Below are 23,132 nucleotides of genomic sequence, written 5' to 3' on the forward strand. Positions count from 1 at the left end.
ATAACATAAAAATAATAAAAGTTATAAGCCATATTTGTACTAAAAAAAGTTTAATATTAAAAGTACAAAATTTTGTTTTAAAATTATAAAGATTATTTACCTGAAAGTCTTGCAAGATTTCTATAATAGCATCCTAATTAAAATTTCTTACACGAAATATTCTATTTTCCATATAATGTATAAAAATAAATAACTATATATCATATCCAATAAAATAATTCCAGATAAATTTATGTAATTTGAATGTTGTTCAGGACAGCTATAAGATCAGCTTTAGAATCTTGAAATGGATCTACTACATTCGCTCGACCAGTTTTCACTGGTCGCTCTAAAAATATTTTTAACATGTTTCTTGTTTGTACTAAAAAATAGTTCCTCTGAATAATTTTTTCCAAAGCTTTAAAACATCCCTCCAAATTCCAATCAATTTTACCTCTACTTTTGTTTTCAGCCTAAAAGAAGTACACAATTGTTATTCGTTTTATTCGTTCCTTCTAGATGAATAGTAATTTCTTATATTTTGTGTCTTACTTTTATTAAGCCAAGATTTACTAGGAGTGCATTATTCAAACCCAAGATTTGGTTATTCTCTATTGCATAAGAAAACAGTTTTGCATACAAAGCATCTGATAAGAATTCTGCTTTTATTCTCACATTCATATAGCCACTATCACATAATGCTGATACTTTCATGGTTATCCGCAGAAGCTCTTCTATATATTTCTGTTCTATACTCACATTATCCTGATTTTTCAAGTTCTAGAATAAAAAATATAAATCTTGTATTAAAAAGATAACTAAATATACTGATGTTAATGTATATTAACATACCGTTGCATGATCAATGAAAGCTTGTACATTATCACCTTGTAACAGCAATAGTTTTTCGCCTGTCGGTGATTTCAAAAATTCTGCTACTGTTACTACTGTGCTTTGCGCAACATTATCTTGCATTTTCTTATCTTTGTCATTTGTCTCGTCCTCGTTATTATCGCTTTCACATTCTTCACTCGTTTTCTCTTCATCATCACCCTCATTATCACTGTCATCATCTTCCTCTTCTTCATCTTCAGTATAATCTTCATCTAAAGAATTTAATGCATCAATTCTCCCCAACTTTGTAAGAATTTGTTGAAGTTTTTCGCGTCCTTCCGTTCCAAAACAATTGCCATCTAACTGTAAGTTCGTCAAAAGAGTTTTATCATGTGTGGCTTTAGCAATAGCATTCCCAGCGTCCATACGTAGTTCATTATTACTTAAATCTAGATATTTAAGAGATGTATGATTGCCGTGAATCTCTAACGTCTTTGCTAAAACTAAAGCCCCTTTAGTCTTTAATAAACAATCTCCGAGATTTAGCTCCTCCAGACCTCGGAAAATTGGTAAAACTTTAGCAAGTGCTTTAGCTCCTTTCAACCCAATCGTATTATCGTTCAAATTTAATACTCGTAAATTAGGGTTGGCAGATAATCCCTGTGCAATTGCTGCAATACCTATGTGGTATATGCCATTTTGTTGCATTACAACTTCCTCTAATGTCTTCAGTTTTTCAAATACAGATGCTAATGCTTGTGCACCTTCATTTTCTAAACGATTTCTACCAACAATGAAAACTTTCAAGGCAAGTGGTGTACCTATAATGAAAATACATCAATCATTAATACTTGGAATATTATGAGATATATATGATTATATATTTATATTCTGTAATATCTCGCCTTCTTTGGAACTATTCTCAAGACACTTCTCCAATGCTTTAGCTAACATTTTTCCACCTGATATACCAAGACCATTATTGTTTAATCTCAATTCCTGAAGAGTATAGCATGGGCTTGATGTCAACAGATTTGCTAATCCCTGAATACCAATTGGACCAAAAGCATTGTCACTCAAATCGAGTTCAGTAAGCTGGCTATTGGCTGTGCATAATGCTGTTCCTAGATATTCCAATGCTTTTGGAATTTCTGTTTTCAAACGACCAGTGAACATGTCCTTCCATAAAGCTTTTTTCAATGGAGTTCCCTTCTCTTTTAATACCTCAGCTATAGCCTCTGCAGCTGGTATACCCAATGTATTTCCTTCTAAATCCAAGTACTCCAAGCATGGACATGCCCTTATCGCTTCTATCACTCCAAGAGCTGTATTTTATAAAAAACATAATAATAAACCTGCTGATAAAATGCACTAGAATTGAAATTCATAAGAAAATAAAATATTATTAAAAAATGTTTATACTTTATAAGCTAAAAAAGTTCTATTAAAAAGAAATCAAATTTTTTTCATAATTCTTATATAACTTGTGCATTATGCATATGTGAAGAAAACATCGGAAAATATATATAAAAAAAAATTCTATTACCATTATTCGCGGTGTCCAATATGAGCGAATGACCGGCAAAGGAGACTCCAACCGACTTTCGGCTGACATTTTTCAGTTGCTCACTAATTTCGCCCAAACTAAACATGTTGCCCGTATATTACCAAGATTTTGTAAGATGATTCTTATTAATCTTCAATGTACGCTATCGAACAGTGATAAAAAGTTTGACAGATTTATTTTCTTATCAATATCACACATTCAAATCACCACACATACTGCACGTTTCCGCAAGTAATAAACAATGGTTCATGGTTCAATATGGTAATACCATAATGGTACGCGTAAATAATAGGTCTGTTCTTTATAGCTGAACTGGCTGCACTAGTTCAGAGTTTATCTTTCTCCTTCCAATGGGGAGAGAAAAAGATAAACTCTGAACTAGTGCAGCCAGTTCAGCTATAAAGAATAGACCCTATGTACGCAGGCAGAGAGAGGCTTCTCTCTGACGCGGGAAACTTCTACCAACTTACACCAAATATCAGAAAAAAAATTCCTATCGTTACAATACTACTCTAAAGAAAACTACTAGAGATCTGATTGATCTAATCTAATGATTCGAAGCATTCATAACTCTGGAACTCTAGAGAGTAAAGTGCATTTATAACGGCCTTTTTTTATAATGGGTTCGTCTTTTTTACCAACTTTTTAATGAAGGTATATTCAGATATTTACAATATATGCGGTATATCAAGCTCAGAAATTACAATTTTATATAGAAAAATTACACAGCGAGTTGCATATTAAAAAAATAAAATACATACATATATTATGCAATAACACTACATATATCGAGATAGTTATACGATCAAAAACTTTGTTTCTGTTCCACACATCAGAGATTTAATTTATTAATTTGATAAAATAATATATTAATTTAAATAGAAAGATGTGTGTGAGAAATAGATAATAATTATTGAGATATAAAAATTTCCAGTTTATTGGAATGAAACGATATACTCTGTAATAAAACATTAACTGCAACAATTAATTTCGCGCGCGTTTTCACAAAACTCATTTAGGTTTTTCGTATGTCTATTTACAAAACCAAAAAAGTACTTTTTTATATCCACAGCAAAAGAAATAGTTACTAATTGTAATAACTATATATGGTTAATTACAGAGAATTCAAAACAAGGATTATTTGAATTTTCTTCTTTAAAACAAAATCCATATATTTATTGTTAATATGTGTGGAATATCAATAATGAACAATAAACATATAGACTCAAATTCACATGTTTCTTTTAGGTGCTAATAAAGATGTTTTATTACACTGAATGCTGCTTTTCATAATCTGTGGCCACAGCTTATTGGTTTTTTTTTGTCTTTGCTTTGATTATACTAATATATATCATAAATATTTTTTTCAGTGATTTGATTTTTTTAGATCTAGATAATAGTGTGTCCGGAAATATTTTTCTTGTTATGTCTTTAACTTTGCTCTTTTTATCTTCTCCAATTTAGATAAAAGTTAGTGTTGCAAAATCAAAGTTTATAATGTATACAATTTTCTCTCTCTCTCTCTCTCTCTCTCTGTTAATTCATTATAATCTTCTTATTTCACTCAAAAATGTCACCATATTGTATACTGCACATATATATTGCATATTCTATAAATTAAGGAAATAGAATACAAAACATCAAGTTCTATTTATATTAGCATATCAAAGAGGGAGGGAGGGGGAAGGGATGGAAGAGAGAGGTGGTGGGAGAGAGAGAAAGAAGCTTAATAGCAAAAATCGATCATTTTTATAAGAGGATTTTAAGCAAATATAAGATTAGAAGAAGATATTTTTTGACTATTTATGGAGTGGCCATTTTATATACCCTTGTTCACAATATATAGTCAACATTTAATACAAAAATTACCTATTATATCTACATTCTGCACATAGATATAATAAATGTACACAGTAAATTAAACTATATTATATAGCGACATTCCAAATACATTCGAATGTAATTGTTGATTAATGTGAATTCTACTATATTAAAAATTGCTTAAAAACTAAATCTTTTCTTAAATGTACATAAATAATCTTTTTATTGATTAACTATGTTTTTTTGCTGTGTCTCAAGCTAATTATCCATTTTAATTCCTTCTTTTTTGAGCTTAAGCATTGAAAGTATTCAAATATTCAATTTTTACATTATACAAGCTATTGTTAAACTTGTATAAAAACCTAAATGTTTTAATATTTCTTCTGTGTCTTAAATGAAGAACAGAAAGTAGCTCCTCGCAATGTTTTATATGTGATGTGATTGTGATAGTGAAAAAGTGTCAAAGTTCATTATGCATGACAGAAGCAGATTGACTGAATACTCTCGACAGTTTTTCGTCATTTCCAAACATGTCTAAAATATATAGAGGTTAGAAGCCCTCCTGATACTGCTTTGAATCTAGTTTTGCCTGAATCATTTCCAGTTGTCGTTTTGCTTCACACTGAGGGAAATTTTGTAGATCATAATATTGTGGCGCTATCATGAGCAGCCAATCGGCTGTAAAGAAATAAAAACTTAATAAAAAAGAGATTATTTTAACAAAGATGAATAAATTAAATAGAAAAATGTAACTATGCATTATAACAATTATGTAATAAAAAAACTTACGTTTAATATCAGTAACAGTTCTGATATAATTTTTAGTAGTAAGCACAAATTCATTATAAATAACCCACTCTGGCTTATGATCCAGACAACTGCTTGGATGAAGCTGTACTACTTGATTATCCTTAATAGTTAGATAATGTCCTGTTCTCTCTAAATGTGCTACCTATTTATATAATAAAAATATAATATAAGATGCAGAATTAATATTCACAAAGAGAAATTTTTAAATTGATACAAAAGCTAATGTTAAATTACCTGCATAAAGAATCCATTTACAAGAGCTTTCCTAATATTAATGTAATAATCCTTCGAATTGAAGTCGGTTGAAGTGCGTTTTAATACAAATCTGTCCATTATTCTACTTAATTGTTGTCTTACATTATCTCCACTCTTTAATGATCGATAATTGACATAATTATCATAACACCATTGGACATCATCCATATCTGTAAATAAAAATAAAGTATAAAGTAGTATAAGATCATATCTCATAAAATAATAATAAATAAATACTTACGTTGTTTGAAAGAATGATATACATTAAGTAGCGTCAAATGATCACCATCAATATGTGCAAATTTCATTTTTGCATCATCCGCAGCCTTCTTTGATTCGTTTGGTCTCACAAAGCACTGTGGGACTAATACCACGTCAATCATCAATATACTACCATGTTATCTTATCACAATTCTGACTCTATTACATTTTAGTTTTTCAAAGTTCTCATATATTTTGTATATAATTTTTGTAGCAAAATTAAATTATTGATTATTAAGACTAATAATTTAAATAGATAAGAATATATATATATATATATATATATATTAATTGATAAAAATATTAGCATAGTGTAGAATAAATATTATTAAACTATAAAATAGTTACATAGTATTATCGCGTACGGCAAACCTTGGTACGTTACCTGAGAGCATGGCAGTAATGCTGAGTATTTCATTGCTGCAATTATGATTGCAAGAAGCTATAAGCATTTTTGCCAATTGAGGATCCAATGGAAATTCCGCCATCACTGCTCCAAGATCTGTCAAGTTTCCGTCATCATCAAGAGCTGCCAAATAATTCAGAAGTTCTAAAGCTCTCATGAGGGTTTCAGGTGCAGGTGGATCCATAAAATCGAAATGTACCTGTAAGGCATAAGTCCGATAAAATTAATAATTTAAAACAATAAAAAATCACGTTGTTTTCAATCAAACAATCTCTTTATCATTATTTTAGTACGATACTACTAATAAACACACCAGATCATCGATACCAAGTTTCTTCAATTGCAATACAACACTCCCAAGATTGGAACGCAAAATCTCAGGATAGGTATTATCCTGCATTTCATTTTTGTATGCCTTCTCTGTGTACAATCTGAAACATTTTCCAGGTCTTGTTCTGCCAGCACGACCGGCTCGTTGCTGTGCCGAAGCTTTACTAATAGGCGATACTAAAAGAGACTCGACACGAATTCTGGGATTATATACCTATCAACAAAAAATATTTCGATATTAATGACAAGTTCATGATAATATAAAAAATTCTCAATAAGAATCTAATTGATATGATATATTTACTTTTTGCTTGGCAAAACCAGGATCTATCACAAAAACAACACCATCGATAGTCAACGATGTTTCAGCAATATTAGTCGAGACTACGACTTTGCGACCTATAGCACCGTTAGGTTTAGTAGGCGGAGCAGGTTCGAATATTCTTTGCTGAAGATTCGGCGGCAGCGTCGAATACAGAGGTATACACTTTAATTCACCGACTTCGGGTCCCAAGTTGTCCATTTCTCTTTTAATTCTCTTGCAAGCTTCCTCAATTTCCTCTTGACCAGTTAAAAATAATAAGAGATCGCCGGCAATTTCTTCGCACATTTGGATTTGAATGACAGTTCTAATTGCAGCTTCCAAATAATCTCTTTCCGGCTCCGGTGTATAAAATATTTCAACTGGATGCGTTCTACCAGGTACATTCATAAGTGGTGCATTGTCAAAATATTGTTGAAACTTTCCGGCATCCAAAGTAGCACTCATAATCACAAGTTTCAAATCTGGTCTCTGCTTGATCACTTCTTTCAAAACACCCATAAGCAAGTCGGTAGCTAATGTTCTTTCATGTGCTTCATCAAGCAATATCACTTGATATGCATCCAGCATGGGATCAGACATGCCTTCACGAAGTAACATACCATCAGTCATATACTTCAACACGGTCCTTGGTGAACTACAATCTTCAAAACGGATACTGTATCCTACTTCTTGGCCTGTTAATAAATTATGTAAATTTTGATTTATTATCGCACTGTGTATTGTTTCTCATATAATATTATACCATTTTCATCAAAGATAAAATAAATTTAATTAAATAAACTGAAATTCTTCTTAAAAAAAGAAGCATCTTCGTAAATTTCAAAGTATACATATTATAAATATAAAGGAATCAATAGCAGAAACATCTATTTTTTAATTTTTAATATAATACATGATTTTATGTATATACACATACCTAAGGCAACATCCATTTCTTCTGAAACTCTTTGAGCTACACTCATAGCTGCTACTCTTCTTGGTGATGTGCAGGCAACTCCTTTGTTTCCAATACTCCTTGAATATTCTACGCACCATTGTGGTATCTGTGTAGTTTTACCGGAACCAGTCTCTCCAACAAGAACGATACATTGATGCTGAGATAACAATCTCACAAAATCAGCACGATATTCGAATACAGGCAGAGTTATCCTTTTCTTGTAAAGCTCATAATATTTTGGTGTATATGGCAGCATGGTGTATGGATTGAATTGTACTTGGCTCTTTGTCACCGTGGATGCTGTGGTCGTCGCATTGTTGGATGTTGAGCTATCCCTATAAAATAATCATTGTGACATTTTTCATTCTGATACATGAATGATAATTTATTCTTCTTCCAGATCGGTGCATACCAATCGTTTATAAACCCACCGAAAAAATATATTACTATATAAAATAGAGTAATTTTTACATAATAAGATACATGTACAAAATCAATGACGAAGTTATAAACATGCATATCAAATTTTTAGTACGCATTGACCGACAAAATGATTATTCAAACATATGTCATTCATCTTTTACAACTGCGAAACCGGATCACAGTTGAGAACCGTTACAGAGCATAATGAGATCTGTAAGTCTTCCTCGTCGCGTGTAATGAAAGGAACTCGTGCTTTGTAATTTATAGACAATATCTACACGCGCGAACCAAGCCGTATGCTGCGTGACGCTACAGAAAAATTGACGTACGTGGTCACGCGTGGTAAATGTTATACAGCCCAATAATGCCGCGAATATTGCACATGGCAAATGGGGACTATCGACGGATCCGTCGTCGCATTGTCCAAAGTAAAGAAAAACACGCTGATACACTCACATAGCTTTTCGTTTGACGTAAGGGTCCACAACCTCGATCCTACGCTTCGACATAGCGTCCTCGTCGTCTCAACAGCAGCCAAGCAGAAGCTAAAACTGTTTACGAAATTTCAGGCAAGGCGTCAGTCAAAATGGCAATCAAGCGCCAGCAGCGGTTCCGAAGCTTCCTGTCTTTGTAGTAACTGTAGATGACAGCAGATGGCTGTTGCGATTGGCGTGGATTGGCGCGCTCTACTTGGAGAAGTAAAAGTTCTTTTACGAGACATATATACAAAAAAATTAAAAATTTAGAAAAAAGAAACAATTTCCATAAAAATAAATCGTCAAATAGACAAATTATGTCCATCATTTTATTAATAGATAATATAAATGCTGTTTTCTCTAAATAAAATAAATCACAAGTAAATATTTTATGTATATAAATAGCTTTTATACATAATGTTTGGTAACACAACGATTTTTAATGTTCAAAATTAAAAAAAGATCTAATTAATTTTTTTTTAATTCAAACAAAACTTAATTAAATTTTTAACAAGAAAGACAAAGAAAGGATATATATGTGTGTACTAGCAGTTGTTTATTAAGCGTAATAAAGATATAAAAAACAATATATATTCACACACATTACTTATACAATAACATTTCTTACAATATACATTGCTTCATTGTCACATCCAAAAAGTAGCATCGACCTGTCGATATCGATACTATTTATAGGTTTATGCATAGCAGCACACAATGAAGTCACATTAACTTTTCCATTTGCACTAATCGTATTTAACCAATGTGTATCTGTAGAATCTGATATCACAAAAAAAAAAAAAAATTAGAATCACCTTTTTATATAATAACACATTACTAATTAATTATAACTCACCAAGTTTCAGTTTTGAACTTTGTGCGTTATTCCAATGCCACAATTCTCCACTGATAGAACAAGTGAAAAGATTGTCAGGCCTATCTTGGTGAAAGAGTATTTCACTAACAGCTTTGGCATGTGCATTAAGTTGCGACATTGGGTAAGTATTTTGCCTCAAATCCCATACAGTTAAACTGCCATCGTCTCCACCAGCGACCACAATATGTCTTTGTGTAGGATGATGCGTAATACTTGTGGCTGCTGTCTACAAAAATGGTTTGTCATTTTTTAAAGTATTGTTTCAAAATATTAAAAAGATTTATATATTTTAAAAAATTAATAGAAATAATATACAATTTTTGCAACTTACTTTAACTTGATCAGAAAGCATAAAAGTGGATGCAGGTATATCTCGATCGTTTCTTAAATCCCAAACCTTCATATGTCCTCTTGAATTTCCCGTAAGTATTTCATTGTGTTTTAAAAAATCGATGCAATATAGGGAGCAACTATCAGCACTTTCTGAAGAAAAAAAAAAAAAAAAAAAAAAAAAAAAGATAAAATGTATTGTTAATTATAATAAATGGATTATATATTATGAATATACTTTATTAGTATACATATTTTTACAATATTATAGTATTTACCAATAATCCTAACTGGTTTTTTCTCTACAGCTGTAAGAAGATTAAGTTTCCCATCTTCTCCTACAGAAGCTATATCTTGCTCGAAAGTAGATAATGCAGTACAAGAGGCATAATCTGTTGTTCTGCAAAAATATATTATTAAAACATAATATAAAACATAATATTTGTTTAATAATATTTTACTTTTAAAGTTGAATTAAAGCAATTTATTCAAGTTTTTTTTACTTACTTAAAACTATGTATAAACTCCCATGCCATATGTTCCTTAAATTCAGCACAGGTATCTTCGTCAACTTGCAGCAATCTCACTGAACCTAAAGATGAGGAAGCCACGAAGAAATCCTTGCTAATAAACTAGAAATTTATATTTTATTAGAACTTGTAATGTATAAGATAAATTACTAATTTTATCATAAAAGAATGATATATATCACCTTTAGTTCAGTAACATCTCCAAGGAATGAATATGATGATAGGACTACAGGCGATGGTTCTTCATCGTAATTTGTACTAAATGTCCAATACGTTATTTTATTCACCTATAAAATAAAATTGACAAAGAAAATTACTCAAACTTATTGAACAAAATCGCTTGTACATTTCATATATTATTAATTATTGATTAAAACTAAATAATAAAAGCTCTTAAATTTAGGTTAAGTATGTCAGATATTGGTTTACCGGGTTATCCCAACTGCCGGTTAAGAAATTCTTTGCTTCTGTAAAATCTCTATGTTGCCATCTTATTTTGGAAATTTTCTTGGATACGAATGTTCCTTGTACATTCTCGCCCATTTTTGGATAAAATCAAAATAAAACAAGAATCGAATACCTCACAATCAAATCAGCTGACTGAATTACCCACCCAAATGTCAAAAACGTATGTTTATTAAGCTAGTTTCACAGAATATTTTCTGTATGTTCTGATTTAAGACGTTCTTCGTTTGTCGATAGGAAAGTTTCGAATAAGAACATACTATTGATTGAAATTAAAATGTATTATTTAAGAAACATAGAGCTCTGTTATGCGGCGTCTACAATAGAGATTTTAAGCCATAAGTCTTAAGAAATTGACCAATCACAGTCGAGTATTCTTTTCATACTTGACTGTGATTGGTCAATTTCTTAAGGCTTATGGCTTAAAATCTCTATTGTAGACGCCGCATTAATCTATGTTAAGAAAGAATCTATGTCAATAATTTCTCATAAATTAAGGATATGCGTACAAAATTATAATAGAACTCACAAACATGAATCAGGTAAGGATATACAATCGATAACAAATAATATATTTTACAATTATATATGTCTTTATATGCTTAAAAAATATTTGCGTATAAATGTAAGATGATAAGTAGTATGTATGTAGAAACTTGTCTATATTTATGAAAAAAAACGAACTTTTTCTAAAACAAAAATTGAGAATTTTGTGATAATATATCAACATATAATTTGTGTGAAATTTATATATAATAAGGTAGTTGCTCTAATTCATTGTCTTTTTATTGAGAAAAAATAAATCTTCATATAATCTTCATATATTTATTAAATATATATATGTAATGAAATATTTCATTATCTCTATATTATATCTACATAATTTTTCTTCGTTGCGCTTTCATCAGACGGGAAAAAGACGATAAAATCTATTTTTGAGAACGAGTCAAAGCCATCTTTCGGAGTCAAACGATTTTAATTTTGGTCACACGAATTTATAACGTGCCGTTTACGTGCGATAAAATGTCGACAATCACACATTTCTTTATATTATTATTTTATCTCGGTATTTTCTATTTGATATGCAATGGTTTGAGTGAATCTTTGAGAAAAAAGCGTAAGTGCGAAACGTTATTTATCTTATTATAATTTTATTTTCCGATTAGAATCGATATAATATAAAACACGACTTAATTGAAAACTTTTTATCTTAATATTGCACTGCGTCTCATAAAACTGAAAAAAAAAATTTGAACATTGACAAATAATTTAATTTTAAATTTACGAAGTTGAATTAAAACTTGAATATAGAATTATAAATATTATAAGCAATTATATTCTTCATTAAAAATATTTTTAAATAATTCTCGTATCTATCTTATTCACAAAAAACGGCTCGAATACAGATTTTAAGATGAAGAAGATTGTATATGTATATATAGTACATCTATATTAAATAATAATTTTGTTTGATTTGTAATAATTTAAAATAAAAATGGATAAAAATGAAGAAAAACACAAACATTGAGAAAGATAATAGCAAATATGTAATATATTAGTATATATTAGTACATAGTAAATATGTGATACATTTAATAATTTCATATAATTACAATCTTTAAAATTTTAAAATATAGACAAATTTATAATTTTCAAAAATAAATTTTTACGCACGACTTTTTTTAATTAATCTTTTTTTATAAAGTTATACTTTTTTTCCTTTGGTGCGCTGCTCGTTAGTAAATATAGATCTATCTGCGATGCATTTTACTGTGCGTATATAATTTTTAGCCACGATTGAGGCTAATGTCACGAACGATGATGTCACAGAAACGCAGCATACCGTTTGTAAGATTGCAACGGAAGATGTGGTCGCGAATGCACGTGCCACTGTTACAACAGTATTTTCTGGAGTTTGTAAAGCAAGTGAGTGAAAATTAAAATAAATATAGTATATTAAATATATTGTAGTTTGATTAGTATACTAGATATATATTCTTTTTGCATTGTGTTAAAACTTTTACGATTTTCCAAACTGGTTTTAACATATGACACCAGATAAAGAAGAAAGAATTGTGGAATAATATTGCATATGTAAAACTTCTGGTATCTAATAAGAGAAAAATATCAATTATAAATTTAAATAAAGACGATCTTACCTTCTATTCAATGCTAAATTTTAACTTCAGAAGTCAATTAAATTTTTTTTTATTTGAATAAAGATAATCTTACTCTTATTGTTCGTACACAGGAGAAGCTAATTGTAATTTATAAAAATATATGCTTCTAGAAGCAATGGACGAAAAGTTTACGAAACTGGAAAGAAAATTGATGAATGAACTTACGGATATTAAATGGTTACTTTACAACATTTTGGAGCAGTTACCGGATTATCTAAAAAATATACAAAACGCTAATCTTTATGATGGAATATCCAATGATTATTTGTCACCGAGGCAAGATGAGATTGATAAATTCAACAATACTATGCACAATTTATCAACATCAAATGGTTAGTGCAAATATGACGAATGAATTCTAGTACACATTTTGAAATAAAAAATAAGATTATTATATGTAATATAAATTTTTGAAAATTTCTAATGACAACATGTGTTTATTAACATGCAATTCATAATAGCAGTAGTCTGAAGTTAACTTTATGCTCTGAGCTAAATACAGAGTAGTTCTTCAGCAACTGGTGGTAAGGTAAACTGATCTAAAGTTCTCAAAACTTTGCAAGTGCTTCTGCTATATAACATTGTTTTCTACAACACACATATATACGAATAATATTAGTTGTATACGCAAATAAATTTGGTGGCTAAAGAAAAATTTTATAGTAACTGCAATTTAATAATATAGTATAACATCTCAAAACAATAACAATTAAAAACAAATTCTTCTATTCTATTTATACTGATTATTGAAATTAATTTTGCAAAAAAACAACTTTTACACATGTTGCAGAACAAATTTATAATTATATTTTTCTTAAATATGAATCAAGCTATCAATTATTGTAAAATTTAATATTTACTATGAAATATTATGATCATCAAAACTTAAAATTCTGAATAGACAAGAAATTTCATTATTTAATTGCATTTCAAAAGCTTTATACGGAAAACTAAATTAATCTCATTTTCAATCGCTTGTAACTAAAATGGAAAAGCATAATTCATTTTCTAAGAAGCTAAAATTAAGTACATTATAAAACATGATATTTTAATTTTGCGAGCGTTATCGCATAACGTAAATGTCATTCTAGAATAATGACTAAAAATATAATCCGGATTTTGCGTGTATACAATTCTTGTATTTCTTGCATAATATTGCATTGTTACTTCCGAATCTAAGCTAAGCATTTGTATGTAAGAGATATGTGGTTTCATGCAAATGTAGATCTATTGAAGGCGCGTTGCAGAAAGTTCGCCTTGTTCATGGAACGCGCACGTGACAAAGCTAAAGCTTAGTCGGGATAAATATGATTCAATCGAAATGAATGGTGCAACAAAGTACCAAGATTTATTTCGAGTCGTAATATACGCGCGCGCGATTAACTCTGCGTTATTATCTCTCTGTTGCGTTTAAATAGTAAAAATGTCATATATAATCCACTGAAAAATCTGTGAAAGCTAGAATACAATTGCTGTTAAATAATTATATTATTAGATTTTAATTATATTAATTTATAGTTCCATTGTTATATATATATATATATATATATATACACATATATATACATATATATGTATTTAATAAACATTGATTTTGTTAGATATCATCCATGAGTAAATATGTAAGATTGCGGCGAACACAATGTCGCCATATAAAAAATTATTTTGCATTATGTATATAACTATTTTAAAATTAATATACATTATATGTCAATTTAATGAAAAATTTTCTAATATCTTTAAACAGATTTTTTAATAAACATTTAATAACTTAACTGATCAAATGTCTAACATTTAAGATATTTGATTTCGAATTAACTTTTAATCTTAAATGATTCGCCACAGTCAAACTTCTCAAATTATGTGGTTAAGCAAGATTTACTTCAAATTTACTGAAACAAAAGATTTTGTTATCTGAAGCTTAGTTAATCCCAACTTATTAGTAATTTTCGATTTTTTAGTTAACTTTACAATTGAAGTTTTCATCAAATTCTTGATGCTGAAAAAAACAACTTTAGAGATATATTAAAAAACAAAATAATTTGAAATAATATATATCATGAAGATATTCATATAAAAGTTAAAGAAAAGGATAATATAATACATCAAGGAAAAAAGATTGTGAAACGTTACGTTAATATAAATTATTAAAGATTAAAATTCAAAATTAACAAGCAATTCTTATCTACAGGTTCGGCAAGTACATTCGTCTATTACTGGCAGATAAAGAACTTCGACGAGATGCTAATGAACTGGCAAACCGGCCGCTCAATGCGTAGCCCTACTTTTTATGCGGGTCGTAGTGGTTATGCCATGTACCTGAAAATCACACCGAAATATTTTCCCGATGGCACAATTTTTATGGGGGTCGGATTGACGCATGGCCGTTACGATGCCATTCTCGCCTGGCCCTTTCCGCACAGGATTCGCCTCGAGGTATGTAAAAGTATAACAATGAAGTCTGGAATTGAGACGGTCTCGGGAATAAATCGGTCGAATAAAATAAGATTTCACAGAGATTTTTCGGATTGTCGGTAATACAATTGCGCGAAGCACAAAAGAGAAAAGACTTGCGAGCGGGCGGCCCTTCGATAAGGAAAAAAGAAACAAAGAGCATTGCGCCAAGATGTCCTATCAAATTTTCATTAGGATTTTATACGAGAGACTATCGAAGGACGGGCTCGGATAAAACTTTCTATTGCGAGCGAATAATTTTAAAATAAGTTAAGAAGTTGCGATTACATACAATGTTTTGTATTCTGTACTTGCATTTCATTATAAATAGGATATATCAACTTTGGAACATCAAAGAATACATAATATAATTTTTTGTATAGTTTTCTTAGTATTATTAAAGAAACAATAAGTCTATATAAAGTCAATGATAATTCTCTGTGGGAATTGATTTTTCAAAATATTTTATCTAGATGTGACTTATCTAGATATTTTTTGTATTATTTTTAAAATAAAATAAAATAAAATAATCAATATAATTAATAAATTATATAATTAATTAAATACGATTACCGGTATAATGCGACTCGACAGGTTTTGGATCATTCTTTGAAAGGCATACGCGAAGATCGACGATCTCGAATTTGGGATCCGGCTACACTTTGCACAGAAAAATTTTGGGGTAGACCCGCGGAAGAGGCAGATAATCCAGAATGCGTTGGATTAAGTATTTCCAGACATATTATTCGATCAAAATCGTTATCAATCATATCTCAACGATATTTAAGAAATGTAAGATATATATGGAATGGAAGTGTACTAATAAAACTTAATGTTTATCTGCAGATTAATTAAGGTAAGCTGTTTAATTATTAAAAAGTAATATTTGTTACACAATAAGTATATGCTCTGTTATTATTTAAAAAAATGTGTATTATAATTTATTTAAAAAAGCTGGAAAGAAAGAACAAATTAATTAATTAAATCATTAATTTAAATATTAATAAATTAGATAACAGATTTTATAGAATTTATTGAATACAAACCAGATCCAATTTAACGATTATTTAAGAAATATCTGGCTTACTAACAGCAGATTAATTAAGATCTCTCATTTGAAGAGATAAGGTATATGCAAATAAATTCATAACCACTTAAAAGCTCTTATAAATAAAGAAATATTTAATCGTAAATAAATATTCCTAATTCTATTCTAGCTAGCACCAATATTATACTGATTACATGTTTATATGTTTTCGTCGTGTACAATAGATTTGTAGCCATAAAATTCCCCTGAAAGTTGTATATAAAATAAAATATAGTCGCATAATTATGTAATTTTCTCATTTACATTTGTTTAATTATGACCAGAAGCGATAAGCAAAAGTAAATATAATATAAATATCAAATCATATCAAGACATAGCTGTCGTATAAAGTAAATTTAGTAAATGCAAAGAGATATAATTACATCCTGCAAGAGGATATAACTACATCCGTATTGTCGAGAAAAGAAAACTTTTTAGTTTTAATTATATACAATCAAATGATATTATTTCAATAATATATTCATACTTATCGAATATGTTTGGCATTAATATTGCAAATAAATATTATAGTATACACTTAGAAATAAAAATAGATATAATTTCGTCTATTAGAGAAATATTGGCGGCACTCAAGCGTCAGGATGTGTCCGTCAAATTAACTTTCCTGCCTATTACGTAGGGGCATCCGATTCGAAATATAAACTTGCGGCATTTGCTGTAATTGATAATCGTAATCCTCACGATCAATCGCGTTCCAAGTGTTTTGTTTAGCGGAATTCAGGAGCGTTCTGAATAAATGAAGCAGCGTAGAAATACGTTCTTTCTTCTCTTCTCTTTTTTCCTCCGAAACAAATCTGCCACATCCTACAAGAGATCAAAAGTATTCGATTACTAAAATTTTCTTTACTAAAATTTGAAAACGTGCTGCTGCTTTATAATTCATTCTATACAGATATTTTTATATAGAAAAAAAACTGGCAAAGAATTTCAGTGGTTAGAAAATTAATATTACAGTAATATTATAGTATTTGTATTATACTGCAAAATTATAATATTTTTAAATTATTATTAATTACTAAAAAATTGAAATTACTTCTTACCCGTAAAAGCATTGCAAAACGGTCTCTTTGGCTTGATTGTGTTCTTCATCATAAGAGCATCTAAAAGCTGGCGTTCGAACTGCAAAAGTGAATTTTGTCAATTGCATTTGTATTAGAAATACTTTTATCTTTTCAAGACAAGTGAAATTCAAGTAATCTTCAATATGTAGAATATTTTCCAGATTCTATTAAAATGATTTATGTGTTCAAGATGTATTTTACATAAAACAAGATTGTATTCTCGCGACATTTCTGTCATAATTTATTAAATTCAAAGCAAATTTTTTAAATAAAGATTTTTCTCTGTATTCATAATAGTTGAAAGAGAAATATATTTTTATAAAATGTACTGATTGTGAGACACAAATTGAAAAAATTGTTTGTTAAAATTTGTTTTACCTTATCTCTTGAAACCTCAGTATTTACCATCTGCAGTAGACACACGCAAGCCAGCATGCAACAAAGATATTCAATAATCTGCAAAACAAAAAAAGGGATCAACAAATGCAAAACTTTTAATATTTTTTATAATAATGTTGTAAATGATGTAACAAAAATAATAACGAAGGCAAATGATGCATTTATATGTGAATCGCTTGCAACAAATATTCATGTTATATAAACATCGCATAGAGCCTGTAAATCCGACTGTGTTAAGCCGCTTAGGCATTCTAGATCAATTTACACAATGTTTAATTAACAATTAGCGAAGTTATGGCATTATTTTTTCACGCCATACAAAACGCAGTCAATTTGATTTAATTAACTTAACGGAGATAATCGATAATGATCTTTTTTTTGCATAAAAATATCTCTTAATGTAATATGAACGAATATCTTAGCAATCGATTTATATAATATGAAAGTAAAAAAATAAAATCATTATTATTCGTAGTATTCGATATACAATTCTATGTTTCTTTTTTAATTTTTGAAGACCTTTGTTATTTTAATAGAAATATGGACATAGCTTTATATATATTAAATATTATTCTAATTGTATATTTTTTTGCAGCGTTTAAGCCCCAATAATAATTGTGTATTTTTCAGCCAGGAATAATTTACTTATAATATTATTAAAGTACATATCATTATTTTTTTTAAATAATATTGAATATTAATAAATAAGTTATTAATAAATAAGTTACAAATTAGATTTTTTATTAAAAAGTAAAACTTTCTTTATCAATTATTCAAAAACATAATTTTATCTACTTTTCTCTGCCTGCTATCTATCTACACATTTTAAATTTAATACATCGCTCCTAGCCATTTAATCAATGCTTCTTTATATTTATGTTTATAATTTTTTTAAATTTATTAATATGCTTCTTTATATTTATGTTTACCAAAACTGAGAACCATTGTATAATTATATGGTATATAAATTCATTTACTCGATGAAAGCAGCTACTACATATGGATTTAAATATATTTGATTACCATATAGGTATTTAAATATATATACATAAATATCATGAAAATAATAGATTTAGCAATCAGAAAAACTGCAGGAATTGCATTTGCAAAACGTGAAAAAATATTCAAACCAGATTCTAAATTATTTTGTAAATGTGCAAATTTATTATCAAGTTTTTTTATCATATGTGGAGAATCAACCGTAAAAATAAAAAAATTTGTCAAATAAATGAGATTTTTTTTATCTTGAGAATTCTTTTTGAGAGTTAATTACTTATGTATTAATATCAAATTATATTTTCCCTATACATATTTTTATCTATAATAAAATATATTTGTAGAAAATCTTTATATATAAAGAAATAAATTTCTATAAATACCTAAATATACATATATGCATTTTAGCTTGTGTGTGCGTACTTAAATTATATGATATTTCTAAGGGGAAATATATATACACATATATTTAAAAAACAAACATATTAAAATTTCAAGAATCATGGCACTCTTTATCAGAATTTTTTTTCTATTAGTATATTATTACAATATAGAAACAAAATGCTAAATAAAATAAATTTGAATCACTATATATGTATAAAACCGAATTTAATAATTTATATATTTGTTACGAAAAGATTAAATACACTACCTTCATATCTAGATCTTCTTTTAGTCGAGAAGTTTCGGATTCTTCAAGATTCTGCAGCGCACCTCTGAAGCGATGTCTTTTTGACAAAAATTACGTTCTCGATTTATTATCAGTACGGATTTCACGTTCGTTTGCCAAAAGGTTGTCACGCGCGGTTGAAGCCGTGGCTTCTCTTTCTCGTTTGAGGGACAAAATCGCGCGGCTGCTCTTCAAATACAAACCCTGTTAACCCCTCCATTGCGATAAGCGCCACGGGGGTGAATTCAAGTCTGGAGAACGCATGACCGCAAGGATGCGAGTGACGACCACATTTCACACCTCAAAAAAAAAGAAAAAAAATCACTCTTCTTTATCAAGAATGCATCTAGACTGTATGGGTGAGTTGCTAATACACACTTCCAGTTTAACTTACTTCCGAAAGAATTCTGCTAAGAATGCACAAAAACGCAGTTAAAGAGAGAGGAAGATTACAGAAAAGAGGAAGATAAAATATAATATTAATAACAATATAATTTTTTAATTATCATAATATAATAATTTTTATTTCTCTCTTTTTCTCTCTCTCTTTCTCAGTCTCTCTCTATCAATTCATTGTATATAAATAAATTAAATTTTTATTTGAATTCTCTAGTACATTTAAACATTAAATAATTATCCGCATCTAATTATAAACTTATTCTTTTCTAAAAGAGAGAAAGAGAAAAGGAAAGAGAGAGGAGAGAGGGATGCTCTTTTTCTTCCGTATTTAAAAACCCTATAAAACTTTTGGTATTTATTTTTTTTGGAAGATATTAAATTATTTTCTATTTCTCTTTGTTAGAAGATATATTTGCATAACTCTCTTAGTTCGCATAATTTTCCGCTATATATTATAACTGTATTCGTGACTATTCACGGAGGATGCATCTTATGCAATTCCTTAGGCAGATTCAGTACATGTTGCTCCTTAAGATTCACGGATCATAAGTTATCATTACTTAACAGTCACATGATTTAACGGAAATTTCAACAATATATTGGCGTCCTATTATTTTACTGTATATCGAACGTGAGAGAATTCTCGCACTTCGTTATGATACTATACTAATTGGTTGCAGATTACAGAGCAAGTTGATACGCGGCATTTATTAAATCTATTGCAATACAATAATAGATAGATTTGCAATACAATAATAGATTGATAGATTTTTTTTTTATATAGCGCGTAGTATATAAAAATTTGATTATATGTTGAAAGAATGTACAAAATAAAAATCGATATGTATCGTATAAAAATTAAGAGCATATATACAGAGTGTCCCACTCGTATACCCCTTTTAAAATGAAAATAAATGGCTTTTATCAAAAATCGCGAACATTTTCTAAGTAAATCGGGTATGCTCTATCGAATGGTGATATTTTCAACTTTTGATTCCGACCGGAAATACGGTTCGGAAGTTGAATTTTTCAAGGGGACGTAGTACTTTTTATTACAGATTCAAATTGTACGTGAAAAAATAAGAAACTTTTGTATCAAATGTTTTTTCTGAAAGTGCCTCTGGCAAGCTTAAAATTGACAGAGGCACTTTCAGAAAAAACGTTTGATACAAAAATTTCTTATTTTTTTTTTCATGCACAATTCAAATCTGTAATAAAAAGTACTATGTTCTCCTCAAAAAATTCAATTTTTGGTCCGGATGACGTATTTCCGATCGGAATCAAAAGTTAAAAATATCACCATTCGATAGAGCATACCCGATTTACTTAAAAAATTCCCCGATTTTTGATAAAAGCCACTTATTTTCATTTTAAAAGGGATGTACGAGTGATCTGGGATACCCTGTATATAACGCGTATCAGTATTCATATAACGTATTAATTGTTTTGAAATATGATTTAATTTTAAATGTTATTTCAGAATGTTACGTTATTACACTATATTATTAAAACACTATACTATTGAAATACCATTTTTCCTGGATTTGTTGTTTTGATTTAATCAATTTTAATCTCAATTCGATTTCTATTTTCAATTTATTTTTCACGGCCAACTTTTCATATTAAGCGTAAGTACTTGATATAAAATATAAAACATATTCATTTTAATTGTACTAAATTTTGATATCAAATTCTTTGACCAATTTGAGAAATCAATACATTCCAAAAGTTTTGAAACATTAATGGCTCATTTGAATTAAGCATTTAAAAAAAAAAGCATTTTGCACATAAAATTTTACATACGTCAGCAGATAACAAAATCTTATTTTTCATTTACATATGCAAGTGAACACATTGCATTACTACAATTTTAATTCTATATTTAATTACAGAGATACTTAATGAGTTGTGAGTTAAAAAATTGCATTGCAAAAAACAACTTCTCTTAAAAGGGAAGAACATTTTGTTCTCAAAAATTTATTCGAAATTATCAAAGAGACTATCATTAAAATTCAATATAGTTAAAACGAGGCATGTATAAAAAACATTATAAATAACAAAGTTATTCTCTTACATACGAAAAACTAACGCTAAAATGAAATGTTAGTTTACAAATTTTTAAAATTTGACCAGTTCTGTCCATGCCGTATCGACATTATGTACTGTAATGTTATATATATTACAGACTGCATCATAAACAGAGATAGAGTTTGTAACATAAATTTTACAAATAATTATTTTTTTATGTTTTAACAGTTTTGTTTATGTAATGTAATAACATATACATTACATATACAGATATATATATACACACACATACGTATGATTTATCGAGTATTTGCGCACAACAAACGAGGACTTAGACTATGCAAAAAAGGTCACAAGTGAAGTGATCGGAACTGAGGATTAGTGTCGATTAAATCGATGCCAGGAAGCGAAGTATAACAGGTCGACCGGGTAAGAGTCCTCTGATAAAAATCATAGAAAAAACAGTCGAGCTTAAGTACTTACATCGTTCCCACATCAGAGCCTGCTGAGTTACGATTAGATCGTTCAACCTAGTTCGCCAGTGGTTGTCCATTTTTTCTCATTTTCCTTTCGCTGAAATTTTCGACTATATATGCTTATCTATGAAGTGATGATAAATATTTGGAAACAGCAAAAGGGACGGAGCGGCAGAAAGAACGAACTAAGCTTTGTAATTATTCAACATCAATCTTTATCGCAGTCTTAATACGGCAATCATCATCTTGACGTCTTCTACATCATCGAACATCTCTCTCATTTCGATCATATATGCGCAATATATTTAGAGTCACATTTACGCAAAGAATAACTTTTCTTAATATTTAATTATAAATTATTATTCTTGAAAGATACTTATATAGTATATATAGTATATGTATATATATATAGCTAAATAGTATACATAGCTATATATAGTTGGTGTGATTAAACATTTGAACAATGTGAAAAGCTATTGCTTTATTCAAATAAATAGCGATGTTTAATTTTATGATAGATATAAACGCTGCCACCACTAAAATTAAGACGCAAGACGGTAAATCATTATTGTTCCTTGCAGTTACTGGATAATAGATCACTTATGAATAAGAGATGTGCTCCTTATGCAAAATGTCGAATATATATATAACTGTCTCACATAAAGAGGAAAATAAATACATACATTTATAGCAGTCTGCGTTATATGTAAATACTCATAAGATGTGTCTCAAAGC

The 23,132-nt window shown here is 29.1% G+C and overlaps 5 protein-coding genes across 5 annotated transcripts; 1 reads left to right on the top strand and 4 right to left on the bottom strand.

The window, feature by feature from the left end:
* Positions 1–106: 106 nt before the first annotated feature.
* On the bottom strand, positions 107–2,750 carry Rangap (Ran GTPase activating protein). Its single transcript, XM_070314989.1, has 5 exons — positions 2,360–2,750; positions 1,719–2,138; positions 832–1,634; positions 532–759; positions 107–452 (listed from the first exon to the last, which is right to left on the bottom strand). Exons 1-5 carry the CDS (start codon positions 2,463–2,465, stop codon positions 231–233), a joined length of 1,779 nt encoding a protein of 592 aa, XP_070171090.1. The 5' UTR covers positions 2,466–2,750; the 3' UTR covers positions 107–230.
* A 797-nt stretch (positions 2,751–3,547) lies between these two features.
* On the bottom strand, positions 3,548–8,557 carry LOC138944110 (putative pre-mRNA-splicing factor ATP-dependent RNA helicase PRP1). Its single transcript, XM_070314991.1, has 9 exons — positions 8,405–8,557; positions 7,505–7,860; positions 6,568–7,262; positions 6,247–6,477; positions 5,913–6,132; positions 5,508–5,630; positions 5,246–5,436; positions 4,991–5,153; positions 3,548–4,879 (listed from the first exon to the last, which is right to left on the bottom strand). Exons 1-9 carry the CDS (start codon positions 8,455–8,457, stop codon positions 4,752–4,754), a joined length of 2,160 nt encoding a protein of 719 aa, XP_070171092.1. The 5' UTR covers positions 8,458–8,557; the 3' UTR covers positions 3,548–4,751.
* Positions 8,558–8,982: 425 nt separating this feature from the next.
* On the bottom strand, positions 8,983–10,823 carry LOC138944111 (nucleoporin Nup43-like). The gene is made up of 7 exons (XM_070314992.1): positions 10,591–10,823; positions 10,344–10,448; positions 10,139–10,263; positions 9,910–10,031; positions 9,633–9,784; positions 9,281–9,527; positions 8,983–9,204 (listed from the first exon to the last, which is right to left on the bottom strand). Exons 1-7 carry the CDS (start codon positions 10,702–10,704, stop codon positions 9,032–9,034), a joined length of 1,038 nt encoding a protein of 345 aa, XP_070171093.1. The 5' UTR covers positions 10,705–10,823; the 3' UTR covers positions 8,983–9,031.
* An 826-nt stretch (positions 10,824–11,649) lies between these two features.
* LOC138944113 (TNF receptor-associated factor 6) lies at positions 11,650–16,180 on the top strand. The gene is made up of 5 exons (XM_070314994.1): positions 11,650–11,743; positions 12,418–12,552; positions 12,917–13,138; positions 14,998–15,242; positions 15,855–16,180. The coding sequence occupies exons 1-5, from the start codon at positions 11,650–11,652 to the stop codon at positions 16,113–16,115; spliced, it is 957 nt and encodes a 318-aa protein (XP_070171095.1). The 3' UTR covers positions 16,116–16,180.
* Positions 16,181–16,920: 740 nt separating this feature from the next.
* LOC138944114 (uncharacterized) lies at positions 16,921–22,415 on the bottom strand. Its single transcript, XM_070314996.1, has 5 exons — positions 22,405–22,415; positions 19,477–19,794; positions 17,808–17,885; positions 17,409–17,487; positions 16,921–17,172 (listed from the first exon to the last, which is right to left on the bottom strand). Exons 2-5 carry the CDS (start codon positions 19,480–19,482, stop codon positions 16,964–16,966), a joined length of 372 nt encoding a protein of 123 aa, XP_070171097.1. The 5' UTR covers positions 19,483–19,794; positions 22,405–22,415; the 3' UTR covers positions 16,921–16,963.
* Positions 22,416–23,132: the final 717 nt, after the last annotated feature.

Source organism: Polyergus mexicanus, unplaced genomic scaffold (assembly GCF_030449975.1).
Source record: "Polyergus mexicanus isolate NDT 795.1 unplaced genomic scaffold, iyPolMexi1.0 SCAF_89, whole genome shotgun sequence".
Lineage (NCBI taxonomy): Eukaryota > Metazoa > Arthropoda > Insecta > Hymenoptera > Formicidae > Polyergus > Polyergus mexicanus.

What these genes read in the sequence shown, in the direction of transcription:
- Rangap (XM_070314989.1), bottom strand. Translation starts at nt 2,465, where the DNA reads ATGTTTAGTTTGGGCGAAATTAGTGAGCAACTGAAAAATGTCAGCCGA. An exon ending in ATTGGACACCGCGAATAATG is followed by an intron (nt 2,139 to 2,359) that starts GTAATAGAATTT and finishes TATAAAATACAG; the next exon opens with CTCTTGGAGTGATAGAAGCG. An exon ending in TAAATCTTGGCTTAATAAAA is followed by an intron (nt 453 to 531) that starts GTAAGACACAAA and finishes TACTTCTTTTAG; the next exon opens with GCTGAAAACAAAAGTAGAGG.
- LOC138944113 (XM_070314994.1), top strand. Translation starts at nt 11,650, where the DNA reads ATGTCGACAATCACACATTTCTTTATATTATTATTTTATCTCGGTATT. An exon ending in CAATTTATCAACATCAAATG is followed by an intron (nt 13,139 to 14,997) that starts GTTAGTGCAAAT and finishes TCTTATCTACAG; the next exon opens with GTTCGGCAAGTACATTCGTC. An exon ending in CGCACAGGATTCGCCTCGAG is followed by an intron (nt 15,243 to 15,854) that starts GTATGTAAAAGT and finishes GCGACTCGACAG; the next exon opens with GTTTTGGATCATTCTTTGAA.
- LOC138944111 (XM_070314992.1), bottom strand. Translation starts at nt 10,704, where the DNA reads ATGGGCGAGAATGTACAAGGAACATTCGTATCCAAGAAAATTTCCAAA. An exon ending in CCGGCAGTTGGGATAACCCG is followed by an intron (nt 10,449 to 10,590) that starts GTAAACCAATAT and finishes TTTATTTTATAG; the next exon opens with GTGAATAAAATAACGTATTG. An exon ending in GAGATGTTACTGAACTAAAG is followed by an intron (nt 10,264 to 10,343) that starts GTGATATATATC and finishes ATAAATTTCTAG; the next exon opens with TTTATTAGCAAGGATTTCTT.
- LOC138944110 (XM_070314991.1), bottom strand. Translation starts at nt 8,457, where the DNA reads ATGTCGAAGCGTAGGATCGAGGTTGTGGACCCTTACGTCAAACGAAAA. An exon ending in AACTTGGTATCGATGATCTG is followed by an intron (nt 6,133 to 6,246) that starts GTGTGTTTATTA and finishes TATGCCTTACAG; the next exon opens with GTACATTTCGATTTTATGGA. An exon ending in AACTGTTACTGATATTAAAC is followed by an intron (nt 4,880 to 4,990) that starts GTAAGTTTTTTT and finishes ATTTCTTTACAG; the next exon opens with CCGATTGGCTGCTCATGATA.
- LOC138944114 (XM_070314996.1), bottom strand. An exon ending in CTGAGGTTTCAAGAGATAAG is followed by an intron (nt 17,488 to 17,807) that starts GTAAAACAAATT and finishes TCACTTTTGCAG; the next exon opens with TTCGAACGCCAGCTTTTAGA. An exon ending in GTTTTGCAATGCTTTTACGG is followed by an intron (nt 17,173 to 17,408) that starts GTAAGAAGTAAT and finishes GATCTCTTGTAG; the next exon opens with GATGTGGCAGATTTGTTTCG.